At 39.6% G+C, this 13,708-nt stretch overlaps 1 protein-coding gene across 1 annotated transcript in view; it reads left to right on the top strand.

Annotated features, from left to right (window-relative positions):
- The window catches only part of ZSWIM6 (zinc finger SWIM-type containing 6), a gene marked incomplete at its 5' end in the record, with an annotated part of 330,519 nt that extends 319,074 nt beyond the window's left edge, over positions 1-11,445 (top strand). The window contains 5 exons of the mRNA XM_007951560.2: positions 2,189-2,324; positions 6,133-6,290; positions 6,892-7,055; positions 8,887-8,968; positions 10,583-11,445. Coding sequence (XP_007949751.2) covers positions 2,189-2,324; positions 6,133-6,290; positions 6,892-7,055; positions 8,887-8,968; positions 10,583-11,445 — 1,403 coding nt within the window. The remainder of the gene's footprint in view (positions 1-2,188; positions 2,325-6,132; positions 6,291-6,891; positions 7,056-8,886; positions 8,969-10,582) is intronic.
- Between the last annotated feature and the right edge of the window lie 2,263 nt (positions 11,446-13,708).

Here is a 13,708-nt window from a genome sequence, read left to right as displayed (position 1 = left end):
CTCGGAAACCCAAGGAGGGGTCGCTATGAGTCGGGCTCGACTCGACGGCAAGTAACAACAACAACAACAACATGCCTGGTAAGGAGCACCATTGACTCAACCCAGCCTCCTCTACCTCTCTCTGGCCCCACGAGGTCGAGGAGGAGTGCTGAGTGCAAGACAGGAGGCAGTCCAAGGGGCCATTTCTATAAATGCCAGGAGATAAGACCTCCGTGACTGAATTGACAGAACCAGGGCACACAGTTTTTCATGCGTTACTCTCTTTACTAATTTCAAGAACAGATTAGTCAGCAGACCCAGGTATCTGAGAATGGGAAACAATAATCCTATCTTGTGGAGTGTTAATCTCTCCTGACAGTCATGTTAGATGTATTTATTAGCATATTGGAAAGGCATGTCTGGAGAAACTTAGTGCCAGATTCCTCTTTCTCATTGTTTGTTGTTATGTGCCGTCGAGTCGGACCCGACTCATAGCGACCCCTCCTTGGGTTGCCGAGGCAGTATCACTACAGAAGTAGATTGCCCAACCTTCCTTCCAAGGAGTTGCTGGTGGGTTTGAACCGCCAGCCTTCTGGTTAGCAGTCAAGTGCCTTAGGCACTATGCTACCAGAGCTCCTCATTGTTCAGTACAATCGAATTCTGAGATTATAGTGATTGTTAATCCACAAATAATTTTGTGATCTCAACTTTGTAACCATACCTCACTGTCTTGCTTATTGGAAGATATCATAGTAAAGTGTTGATTATGCATTTGAACCTGGCTTTCCCTGCCAAGGGCAAATAGGTAACTTGGTGGTTTAAAGCAAAACTCTGAAAGGAAATGGCAGTGAAACGAAGAACATTGATAATCTGCAAATTGGCTATAATTGGTCTGTAAATAAAAGAGAGCCATACTTAACTAATTAAAACATCTTAAAATGTCTTAAAGGAAAAAAAAATCATAGATCTGGTAAAATTAGAAATCTAGGATGGATTTTAGTATGCCTGGATGAAGAAAAATAAGTTGTTTATATGATTTTTAAAGTACTTAAGTAATGAGCAGTTTAAAAATAAAATCTAAAAGTAACCTCTATTAAAACTATCTAGAATGTATCATACTTCTACCCAGTTCCCAATTCAGTAATTCCTCTCACTACCTCTTGTGAACTGCATTTCTTGCATTCTGAAGTCTTTGCCAATTTCCTCATGGAAAACAAATATATTATGTCCTCTAAGTAGTAGTGTCATGGTTCATAATTCTAGAAATCATGAAACAGATGTTACCGAAAGGTGACATGGAAACTAATTTATTAAACACTGTACAGTAGCTAAACCTCAAAGTACCTAAGTGGAAAATGGTTGAACTAACCACTGTGGTTTCCTTTCAAAATTTATTTTAAAAGACTGTGTTGTCCTTCTTAGGGCAGCGTTCAGAAAACACACAAGGGAAGTCGGCTATGCCACCATGCCTGTCATAATTTACTGAGAAATGAAGTTCGACAGCTTAAATGTAATTTTGCTTTTAAAATTGGCCTCTGGTGCCCAAAGTGGGGTAGATTTCCAGTTACTTTAATTTTTTTTCTTTTATTGTGAGAATAAAATGATAACTAAATATTCTTTTATTATTAATCACTTTCTGGGAATTAATACATGTTTCTGTGTAATGGAAGCAACAACGTTTAAAGCTTTGTGAGAGCTGAGGTTCAGAATCCTTCCCCCCTTCTCACTCCAGCCTGTCGGGCAGAGCGTCCTTCTCTAGAAACTCAGTCCTGTCTGTGCCCCCCAGACAGACTGGGTCCAGAGGCAGATTCCATACTTAAGCTGCAGGGTCATCTGTGCATTTGTAAAGGTGGACGCTCAGATGTCACACATTTAAAGAGTGTGTTGCTCAAGTCCAATGAGGTTTTATGCTTCAGAGAGTTCATCTTCTCTCTTAAAAGCAATTGTAATGTGAAAAAAGCCCTGCTCCATGGCTCTGGCTCTCATTTGAGCTGTGGTACAGGGGGAGACTGTTAATGAAGTGAATTCTATACTGAATATTTTACCCTGTAGATCTTTTTTGACTAAGCATTATCTTCCATTCTACTGTGTCACTTAGATTCTTAACTAGATTAACTTGTAACTTTACATATAAATTTTTAAATATGCTTTTCAAGAAGTGTTAGTTCACTTTTTTGGAATGTAAAATGTGTATGCTCTCTTCCCACAGCCGGACCATATAGTGGTTTAGGCGAAATAATCCACCGGGAGAGTGTTCCAATGCACACATTTGCCAAGTATCTCTTCACCTCTCTCCTACCTCATGATGCTGAATTGGCATACAAAATTGCACTGAGAGCAATGCGGTACGTATCCACAGCCCAGCGGGGCGGAGGCATTCCAAATTCCCCATCGGGAAAATGGCTTTTAACTGACTTCTCCTTCATTCAGGTTTCTTATAGGCAGCAGAGAAGCTCAGGAAAGTGCTTATTAATGCTTCTTGGGTTGTTGTCGTGGCAGTTTATTTGTTGGCTTGATTTGGTTTTGATTTAAAGACACGAAAAACTCGTACCCTGGAATGCTGTCATACTCATGCTCGTCTTCACTTTTTCTTGTTTTCCTTGAGGCTAGAATTTGGGACTAGAGAAAAATTTCAGGCCAGGTTTAATCATAAGGCAACAACAGTGGAAACCTTCCTAAATAATTGTTTTTATAAAAATGAAACTTTCAGAAACAGTGGATAAAACATTGATGTAATTGACTGAATGTTATAGAGGGAGACTCACACCTGCTGCAGTTCCAAATTCTATCAATAGTGCAGGAAGTCCATGGTATCCCAGAAACTCCTTTGTGATCAATTTGAGATTGAGAGAAGATGGAATGTGTTCATAGTGTTGAAAGAGTCCCTACTGGGCGTCCAGGGTAGGCACCCCTCAGTTCCAATGGTATCTCTGCACCAGCCCTCCTTTTCCAGTAATACCAACTACAACACGGTGGCCTCTGCCACTCACCTTTTTATTTGTACTTTCCTTTTTAAATTAACTTAATAATATTTTTTTATCATGAATTTATTCAAGGTGAATTTTTTTAATGAGTTCAGGCTTATAGTTTTCAATCTTAGATGTAATCTACTAAACTTTAAAAAAAAAAAAAAAAACTCACTGCCTGCTGTCAAGGTGGTATGTCTATGGAAGTAGATTGCCCAGTCTTCCTTCTGAGGAGTGGCTGGTGGATTTGAACCGCCAGCCATCTGGTTAGCAGTCAGATACTTAGGCACTGTGCTACCAGAGCTCCTGACTAAACTTCAAGGACCTTAAAGTAATAGTCACATTTTTAAAAGCATTAGCTTTTTTTTTTTTTTTCTTCTAATTAGTAAAACACCCCTATATTTCTAATAGAGCATGCAATGTGAAGTACATAAGGTTGCTGTGAGTCGGAATTGACCCAATAGCAGTGAGTTTGGCTTTTTTGGTTCATGGTGATGTATGCAGTACCGTTTCTACCAGGCACACGTGGGGTCACCATGAGTCAGAATCAACTCGGTGGCAACTTTTTTTCTTGATAGTTGTCTAAAGACAAGCCATGTATAGACCTAAAAGCTAGAGTATGGTGAAGAATAGTTTGATCCTATAAGAAGCTTTTTATCAAAGATTCTATGTTTATATAATCATCACAATGGATTTAAAAAATAAATCCTGGCTTATATATTACCAGTCCCCCAAAATTACTCTATTCTTAAAGAAATGAGTATAGATTTATCTGACAGGAGACCATTTTTATTCTGTGATAGGATGAGAGAGAGAAAGAGAAAGAGTGTGTGTGTGTGTGTGTGTGTGTGTGTGTGTGTGTACACATACACCTGTGTCAGTATGTTTTAAAGTCAGCAACCTTTAAGTTTAACATGCTTTCTTTGGCACTATCTTGACCTATCAGAGAAACCTTACAAGTACCCTTTTGTCTTTTTTTTTTTTTAAATAATAATAAAGTATAAATTAGTAACTAGCATAAGCCAAAGTCCCTCCCTCTACACCAAATTACTTTATACCCCTTGGTTTATACTTTTATTTTAGAGTACAATTTTATAGTAAGTTGGTTCCTGTTCTCATTTTGGAAGTTGAAGTGGAAATTATCTATGAAGTCAAATGCTCAGCTCTTTACTTTTTCAAATCTTACAAATTCAACTCCTGTTTTAAAGGGAAGGATGTTAATGTTATGCTGCCAGCAGATGCTGTTGCTACTACCACTGGTGAAGTTTAAAATAGCATAAGGTTGTCTGCGGTTCTGGCTTATTTAAAGGTATCTATCATAAGGAAAAGCTTGCTTTTCTGACATTCAGAAACTCATTTATATTCACCCTTGGTTGCTGCCAAGGCAGTTTCTCCACGGGGGCTATAGCTGGGCATGAGGGGAGTTTTTTTTCACCCTTTCTCCACCACCAGCCAGTCCTACCCCAGCCAAAAAACCTGTTACAGAGCTGCTGTGGCAAGATGTCATGTAACTACCAGAGTATTTCAAGGCAACCAGGGAAAGAGGAAGGAAAAGAGAGACGTGGCTTGCTTGTTTCTGAGTCCTTCTGAAAGGGGAAGCTGAGGAAGGTGTCCTCACCACTCATTTTCTTGCCTTCCCAGAGATGTTGACTGGTTTCCCCTATGGCAATGCTGATGAGGTCTGTCTGAGTAAGGAACATTCAGAGTTATTTTAAAACACTTAACAACTGGGCCAAAATTCTTACTACGTAATTGTCCACCTTGTTCTTGTTGTCAGGTGCCGTCTAGTCGGTTCAGACTCATAGCAACCCTGCGCAGGTGCAACAGAATAATGAAACACTGCCCAGTCTGACACCATTCTCACACTTGTTGCCATGCTTGAGCCCATGATCGCAGCCACTGTGTCAATCCTTCTCCAGAGGGGACTGGTCCCTATGACAATATGACCAAAGTGAGAGAAGTGAAGTCTGGCCACTCTCGCTTCTAAGAAGCATTCTGGCTGTACTTCCTCCAAGACAGATTTGTTCGTTCTGCTAGCAGTCCATGGTAACATTCCATATTCCTTGCCAACACTACAATTGAAATGCATCAATTCTTCTGTAGTCTCCCTTATTCATTATCCAGCTGTCACATACATATAACAGACACCACAAAAACCTATAGAAAATACCATGGCTTGCCCACCTTACCACTCTCCAATGCTAATGATTCCTGTATCCCAGGGTAAGAGGAAGAGTAAAGGGAAGCCTTTGCCTTACTAGAGCAGCAGCTGCTCTTGGACAGGGCCTTGGGGCCATCGTCGCAGCCTGATGCTAACTCTTCTTGGTCCTCAGCTCTTATCCCGTATTCCCTAATATTGGTGGTGCATTTGAGTGAAGGTCGGCGTTTTGATGAATTTAAAGGAATTGCTTCAGTTATAGCTTCTGCAGCAATCCCTTAGCCTGGTGCTTCTATTTGGAAGAGGTTACTATTCATATGCTTTCTTTTTGAGTGTTGTTCTGTACTCATCAGCAAATCCTTAATCAAGGGTCGATTGACTGAAATCAGAAATCACTCTGCATTTATGCAAAACTGTCAGAGGACACAGATTTAGATCAGTTTGGTTCACCTTCTCTGACATGATTCATAGAACATAGTCTAAATTCAAATCCCTGAAGTCATAGGAGCTAATTCTGCAGAAAGTAGGAATGTAAGGAAGGGAGATATTTTCTTTTTAAATTACATTCTCTCTTGTTTTGTGTTTTAATTAAAAAAACTTAATTCATCTCAGTCATCCATTTACCCCTAACTTGTAATCTCAGTCTTAAATACTCACTTCACTATCAGTATCTGTGATTTTAATTTTTTAAGAAGTGAAAACATTCAAAAATTAAACTTGAAAGTAGGTAAACATCAAAACTTGTTTCACAGCTCTTTGGTGTTACGTATTTTAATTTCCCTGAATGTTGCAGTTTTCTGAATGATGCTAAAGAAAGGAAACCTGTCAGGTTTCCGTGATGAACAATTAAGGAGGTGACTTTGGCACCCAGACAGGAGGGAATAGCCGCACCAGTTCTTCCCACAGCTGAAGCCTGAACAGCTTCTCTCAGCATCTGCCCACTCCTCTGGCTTCTGCTGGCCCGGCCCTGTGGCTGAGGTAATGAACAAGTAATAACTAGGGGCCAAATGCCTTGTCTTCTCTTCACAGGTTACTAGTATTGGAATCTACTGCTCCAACAGGAGACCTCACACGCCCCCACCACATTGCATCAGTTGTTCCCAACCGATACCCTCGTTGGTTCACTTTAAGCCACATAGAATCCCAGCAGTGTGAGCTGGCATCCACCATGCTCACTGCAGCCAAAGGTACGGAATTGTCCTGAGCCTCAGAATTACTTTGTTAATTTGCTTTAAAGGGTAATGTTTTCCACCAAATTCTTAATAGTGGAGCTAATAACAAATGTGGGCCGTAAGGAATCCTTTCTTTAGATACTAGCTTATGAGGCAAAACAGGTGCTACTCATTTGAGCCTGTCACTTTGCTTGTCTAGCTGCATCCATAAACTTACTACCACAGAGCTCAGGGCAGTGACTGTGCCAAGAAAATGTACATGGCAGTTGAGATTCAAAAGCTGATTACAAAATTGGGTTAATTTTTTCTCTCCCTGAAATACACATCAAAAATACATAGATAGGAACTAGGGGAGCTATTTTCTATCTCCTGTTGGTTGTAGTTCATAAGTGCTTGTAGTCATTGAGGCTGGGTCTTGCTGTATCTTTTTTGTGAAGCTGAGTTCATAGACACTTTGTAATATCTGTGCCATCTGTGAACATCCCAGCTAAATTAACTTGTGCTTTATGTTTTGTTTTGTTTCCCTTTTCCCTCCCTTTGGGTCTGTGTATATGTTCGGTCTGGTTTTGCTTTGCTTTGATTTGGTTTTGTTTGGTTTTCTCTTTCTTCATTGTAGGCGATGTTCGGAGGCTGGAAACAGTATTAGAATCCATCCAGAAAAACATTCACTCCTCATCACACATCTTCAAGCTTGCCCAAGATGCATTTAAAATAGCAACTCTCATGGACAGTTTGCCAGACATCACTCTTTTGAAAGTGTCTCTCGAGCTGGGGCTGCAGGTACCTGACTGGGGGTCTAGAGAAAGATTTGAAGACCTTGCCTTCCTAGGGCACCAAGAACTGCTAAGTGAAGGCACCACCTGAGGGTTGTTTTTGTTTGTTAGGACTTTTTTAGTGTAGGGAAGTGACTCTTTGGAGTACAATTATGTTAGACTATAGGACAGCATTGTATTTCAGAGCTGTGGCTATTTCAAGCTGAACTGGACTGACGCCTGTGGTGCAAGGACTATATATTTAGAAGCCCTATTTGTATCTTTACCAAAAAAAAAATTCCATTTTCTGAATTGCAGCCTTAACATTATTGTTTTCTCCTTTGAATGAATGGTGAAGAATTATTACTAGCAGGAGACTTACGTAAAGCTAGAGTATGCAATAAAGTTTCAGTTGTTAGGGTTAGATTTTTAGAGGAAGTATAGATTTTTATTGATGTTTGCATTTTCATAATATATGGGCAGTTCTAGCTGCTTTTATGACCCTGAAAAAATTAGGTAAGGGAGGAGTGATTGGGCTAGGGTCCAGTTTCGGCAGGCCTCCTGGACGTATCACCAAGGATGTTCTGTTAGTCATGGATATAGATAAGTGCTTCTGGTATCCACACAGATGACTGGATAAACCAGGAACTGAAAACTGGATATTTCTTCTATTCTCATGAAATCTATATTAACACTTGCTCCTTTTTTTCCCCCACGAAATGTTGTTGTTATGTGCTATCGAGTCGGACCCGACTCATAGCAACCCCTCCTTGGGTTTCCGAGGCAGTATCACTGCGGAAGTAGATTGCCCAACCTTCCTTCCGAAGAGCAGCTGGTGGGTTTGAACCACCAGCCTTCTGGTTAGCAGTCAAGTGCCTTAGGCACTACGCCACCAGAGTCCCCTCCTTGACTGTCTAAAGTATGGAGAGTAGAATGACCTGATTGGATGGTTAATCTGATTTTGTAGTTGTAGAGTCTCCCTTACAATGATTAATAAAATTTTTAAAGAATTGGATCACTGGAAATGTACGTACCACTGTAGCATTCGGTACTATACAAGCAGAGAGGGCATAGGAGATTGCATTTAAGCTACACAATGATGTACTTTAGACGTCTCTCTTAAAAACTAAATGTTTGTTATTTGACTTTTATTATCATTTGCCTTATCGTAAAGGTATAATCCAGAAAGAATCATTAACACAAGCGTTCTGGTTATTTAGGGTTCTGACTAAATGGCAGAAGACTAGGAGTTTACTCCCTGCCTGATTCTCTCTAGGACCCTGCAATGAACCACACAGGCTTTTTTCAAAGGCTTTAGAGGGTCATATCTCTAAATTTTCTAAACCTTAAGGAGTGGAAGAAGCAGGAAGAGATAGAAAATTTTATCATGAGACGTCTTATTAAGAAGTAGATAAAGAAATCAGATCACTAATGATGGCAAAGAAGATTTCTTTAAAAAAAGAAAAAGCCAGGGCTATCTTGATTGTTAGCAGAAAGCAGCAGCCAGAGATTGAAGAAATAACTGGAATGGTTATTTCAAAATACCTCTTTGCCTTTTGAGGTAAAGGAGTGAATGAATTCACAAGGAGCCTCATTAGTCTAGAACCGTGGTTAGATCTGGGGAGATGAGGACACAGCCTGGGGTGAGTGCTCCAGTCCAGCCCTCTGCTTTCGCAGAGGAGAAAAGGGACTGACCTGCCCAGGATGCCACATCTGGTCAGAACGAGAAAGTAGGCCTCCTGCTTACCAGGGGCACGGTGAGCTAGGGGGAGCCGTGGACAGATCTTCAAGTTCATATGCAGAGATTTTCTCTAAATAGGATAATCTCTGAAAACATTTTGTGATCCTGTTTTTCATAGGTTATGCGAATGACATTATCAACTTTAAATTGGCGACGACGGGAGATGGTGAGGTGGCTGGTAACGTGTGCTACTGAAGTTGGTAGGTGAACTCTGCGGGGGACGCTTTGTCGGTTGCCTCATAATATGATTCAACTTGTCATTTATGGATATACGAACATTTTCACTATTTCCCTTGATCTCTCCAAAGCTCCCACCCCTTCTAGCAACAAATGGGGACTCTCCTCTTAGTCCTTTCAGTTATATACACTTGCATGTTTCACTTTCCAAGCTGTAACATTTTGGAGATTCCAACTTCTTGTTTAAAATGGAATAAATCAGTGAGTGAACACTCTGCTTCTACCATATTCAGTTTATCTGTTAGTCTTAATGTGCTTTTAGTAAGTTTTTGTGATAGTCAAGTTTATGGCTTTATAAAAAAGGGTCGCATCATTATCCTTGGTAGGTTGAGAACCACCTTTGAAACTAACTTGAGACCGTGGGTCAGTGGCTCAGTTAATTTTAATGAAAAAGTATCTATTTGCACTGCGTTTCTTCACCATTGTCTAGTAGGTGATGAGTACACATCATGGTACTCAGCAGAGAAATGACCACTTGGTATGGTTTAGATGAGCTTACAGATATGGGAGAAATTGGCTGTAAGAAGATCCTCTGGTTGCCCATAAACTGCAGTTTGTGAGGCCCTTCATCCACCTGTTTCCCCTCTGCAGCAATAAATCAGTGCTAAGGAACACAGTACATCACCAGCAGCAATGCCAACACAAAAAAAATGTGACTATTTAAAATAAGTGTTGCTTAGATTATCTTTCACCTTTTCTACTTACATCAGAAAAGAATACACATCTCTTGATGAGAGGATGCTGCTAACTCAGTGTTTAGATACTTATACAGAGCAACAGACTATTAAAATCATTTTCTCATTTTTTTTTATTAGTGTGTAAAGGTTTTTATTTTGCTCAATGGACATCATGTTTTAGCAGAGCAGTACAAAGGTAATGCCATTTCAAGAACTGCCATCCAACTCCTGTACCCTGAACCAAGATACACACCTCATTTCTCTTAGATATTTAGCACCTTCTCTGTAATCATTCACTTTTAGGATTTTCCTGCAACTGAAGCATATTGGTCTGTGTACTTAAAATGCTTATGTTAAAGACCTTGTCAGCCACACCCATGCTGAGTCATCTGTAGGTCAGCTTCTGTTGACTTTTTTCTCTTTGATTAGATCACATTTTCCTGCTTCCTTGCATGTCTAATGATTCAGTATGTATACTTTAAATTTACACACAAACACATATACCATATAAAAACTCCCTGTTTTAATGAGAGTAGTAGTTCTTCTAACTCTAATTCTTACAGTGAGTAACTGACTAGATGGGCCCTAGTGAACTAGAACTCATTAGCAGGAAACCAGCGTCTGAAATGGCAAGCAGCACAGTAAAAATATCAGCTACCAGGAGGATTAGTTCTTTATTACAGGAAGTTCATGTTCCTTTCAGGCATTTCACTGAATAACAATCTATAATAACCTTATTCTAAAAGGTTGCTCCCAGGCACATTACCTTACAGGATTTTCTGGCCTAGCTCATGTCCTGTGATGGTTAACAATGTAAGCATTGATTAGAAAAGTGGAAATAAGGCAAGACCTCTGGGTAGCCTCCTTGTCAGTAATAGGGCTTGTTTGTGCTCCTTGCAGGCGTTTATGCCCTGGACAGTATCATGCAGAGCTGGTTCACACTTTTTACTCCCACCGAGGCTACAAGTATCGTTGCAACCACCGTGATGTCCAACAGCACCATCGTCCGCCTCCACCTGGACTGCCACCAGCAGGAAAAGCTGGCCAGCAGTGCCCGGACACTTGCATTGCAGTGCGCCATGAAGGACCCTCAGAACTGTGCCCTCTCTGCCCTGACCTTGTGTGAAAAGGATCACATAGCTTTTGAGACAGCGTACCAAATTGTTCTCGACGCTGCTACAACCGGCATGAGCTATACACAGCTCTTCACAATAGCACGGTACATGGAGCATCGCGGGTACCCCATGAGGGCCTACAAGCTGGCCACCTTGGCTATGACCCATCTCAACCTGAGCTACAATCAGGACACGCACCCTGCCATTAATGACGTTTTGTGGGCCTGTGCGCTCAGCCACTCCCTTGGCAAAAATGAGCTTGCGGCTATAATACCTCTGGTGGTCAAGAGTGTCAAATGTGCAACGGTACTGTCAGACATTTTGCGCAGATGCACTCTGACCACTCCTGGCATGGTGGGACTTCATGGAAGGAGGAACTCTGGTAAGCTCATGTCACTGGACAAAGCTCCCTTGAGGCAACTCTTGGATGCCACGATCGGGGCCTACATCAACACAACGCACTCACGACTCACACACATCAGTCCTCGGCACTATAGTGAATTTATAGAGTTCCTCAGCAAGGCCCGAGAGACCTTCTTAATGGCGCATGATGGACACATTCAGTTTACACAGTTCATTGACAACCTGAAACAAATCTACAAAGGCAAAAAGAAACTGATGATGTTGGTTCGGGAGAGGTTTGGTTGATAGGACTTGGATGAGTGGGGGTGGGGCGGGGGTGGGAGGGATGGTTTGTTTTTACTTGAGCCTGCCTTTGTACCCTTTTTAACTTAAAGAACAGAGCCACACCGGTATTATATGTGTATAATTATATTGCGTTTGCAAACTAAATTGTCATGTTGTGAAAGCTTGTGTGTTTTTAATTTTTTTCCCTCTTTCTTTTATCTTCTTTTTTTTTCCTTTTCTCTTACTTTATTTTGGTTTTGTATGAGAAAGAGGTTAAAAAGGTTTGGTTTACACTGAGTATATGTTGTCAAGTGGCAAAAGTCCACATAGCTCTCCTGTTTTCTGTATACGTTCACAGCCTCAAAAAATAAATAAATAAATAAATAATAATTGAAATGGCTTTAAAAACCAAACAGAACACCTCCATCCTGTGATAAGTACCTCGAATGGATTCAGCTTTACTCCTTTGTAACTCATCTTTACATTTTCAGCATATTTAAACAAACCAACAAAATGAAATACTAATAGTTAAAAGGCTGACCCACGTGGCTTTGCAGTGCTGTTCGTCCAGAAGCATGGCACACGATGCTTGTGCATGTGGAAACTTAGCGACTGTCAACATACATTCTCAGGGATTTATCAAAAAAAAAAAAAAAAAAAAATTAAAAAAAAGAATGAGAGCATTTATTGTACTGTATATATATTATAGTATATGTCTGAATATTGAAAATATAACATTAACTAATTTATAAAAAAAAATATTCTATGTAATGCAAAATACTTGAAGCTGCAGTAGCTTGGTTTTAAACAAAAACAAAAAAACTAAGAGAAAACCTACTAGAAGGACTAAAAGTGCGCCTTGCTTCAGGGTTGGCTCAGGTGGTGAGCTTTATGCTGGGCCTCTATGCAGAGCCACCTTTTGGATCGCATGGCTGGACTGAGATCTATTGGGAGAAATTATATATGTATATATATTTATACAGCTTATGTATACATATATATATGTATACACACTGACACACACACACCACCAACAACCACTACACCACACATGCTTGTAACAGTCACTAGAATAAAGAGGAACAACAGAACACAGCCAGAGCAGCAAGCCTTAGCATTAAGAATATACAGTATGCCAGAATGGGGTTCGTGCCTCCTAGCCTAGGAAACTTTAAAGAAATATCCTTTCGGCACAAAACGCAAAGTGTTTTCCAAAACAATTGACATGATACATTATGCCTTTGCAGTGAGCTAATAATAAGCTAACCTTTGTGCACAAATAACATTATATATATTAGATATCTATTCTGCATAGGTGTTTTGACTTTGTGCAGGACAGAAAGTTGTGTAGGTATGACTGTTCTACTTTTCAGTTTTCTTTTTTTTTTTTTTTTAAATATATTTTATTTTCTCTAGAATTACTCAAAACAAAAGCAGCCTTCTATCTTGCCTTGTCTTAATGCTTTAAAATAACCAAACTGGAGATCTAACTACCAAACTGTTCATTATATTATTAAATACCAACTTTGGTTACAGTATAGTGTCTTTACTTTAGCTGATGGTTCTGTAACCTTGTGCTTTTTAAAGCAATTTTTATGTTTTGGTGCAAAAGTTGTCCAGTGTCTCTTGTTCCCTTCATTAGAGAACATGCTAGAGGTATGTTTGTAGGTATTTTTGTTTAGAAGAACTATTCCATGCGCTCCATTTTATTTATTATAATAGGTAAAAAGAAAAAAAAAAGGTTGTACTTCATCACCCATGTAAACATGCTCATGAAGTTGAAAGTAATTAAGATTTGATACACTGATATCAATTTATTTATGTAACTAAATCACTGTTTTATAAACTTGTTAATGATCAACAATTTTTGTTTTGATTAAAATTAGTTTTTTGAAAGTTGATTCTGCCTCCTTTATCATATCTCTTATTACACTCAAATTTGGTGGGTAGAACTACATCTCTTAAGTGTTTAATAATAATGTATACATCCTATGTATACCCTGTATATTATAATATATATATTCATCCATCCAGTAAATATTTATACACTGTCTTCCAGGCATTGTGCTAGACCCTGGGGATAGAATGGTGAATAAAACCAGAAACTGGAGATTTCTGTCTGCTTAGTGGAGAAGACAGACATATATCATCACACAGATAAACTATGAAGCAAAATAGCCAATTCTTCAGTCTGTACACTTGGTCATTCCACCCTAACTAATAAATTATTGTTTAGGGTGTTCAGAACTTGATATATGTAATAAATGCTAAGTTTGTGAGAGGT

This window comes from Orycteropus afer, unplaced genomic scaffold, assembly GCF_000298275.1.
Source record: "Orycteropus afer afer isolate SDZICR_OR568_19922 unplaced genomic scaffold, OryAfe1.0 scaffold00298, whole genome shotgun sequence".
NCBI lineage: Eukaryota > Metazoa > Chordata > Mammalia > Tubulidentata > Orycteropodidae > Orycteropus > Orycteropus afer.
The sequence above is the reverse complement of the archived record's forward strand: the minus strand, read 5'-3'. Positions and strand labels throughout refer to the sequence as shown.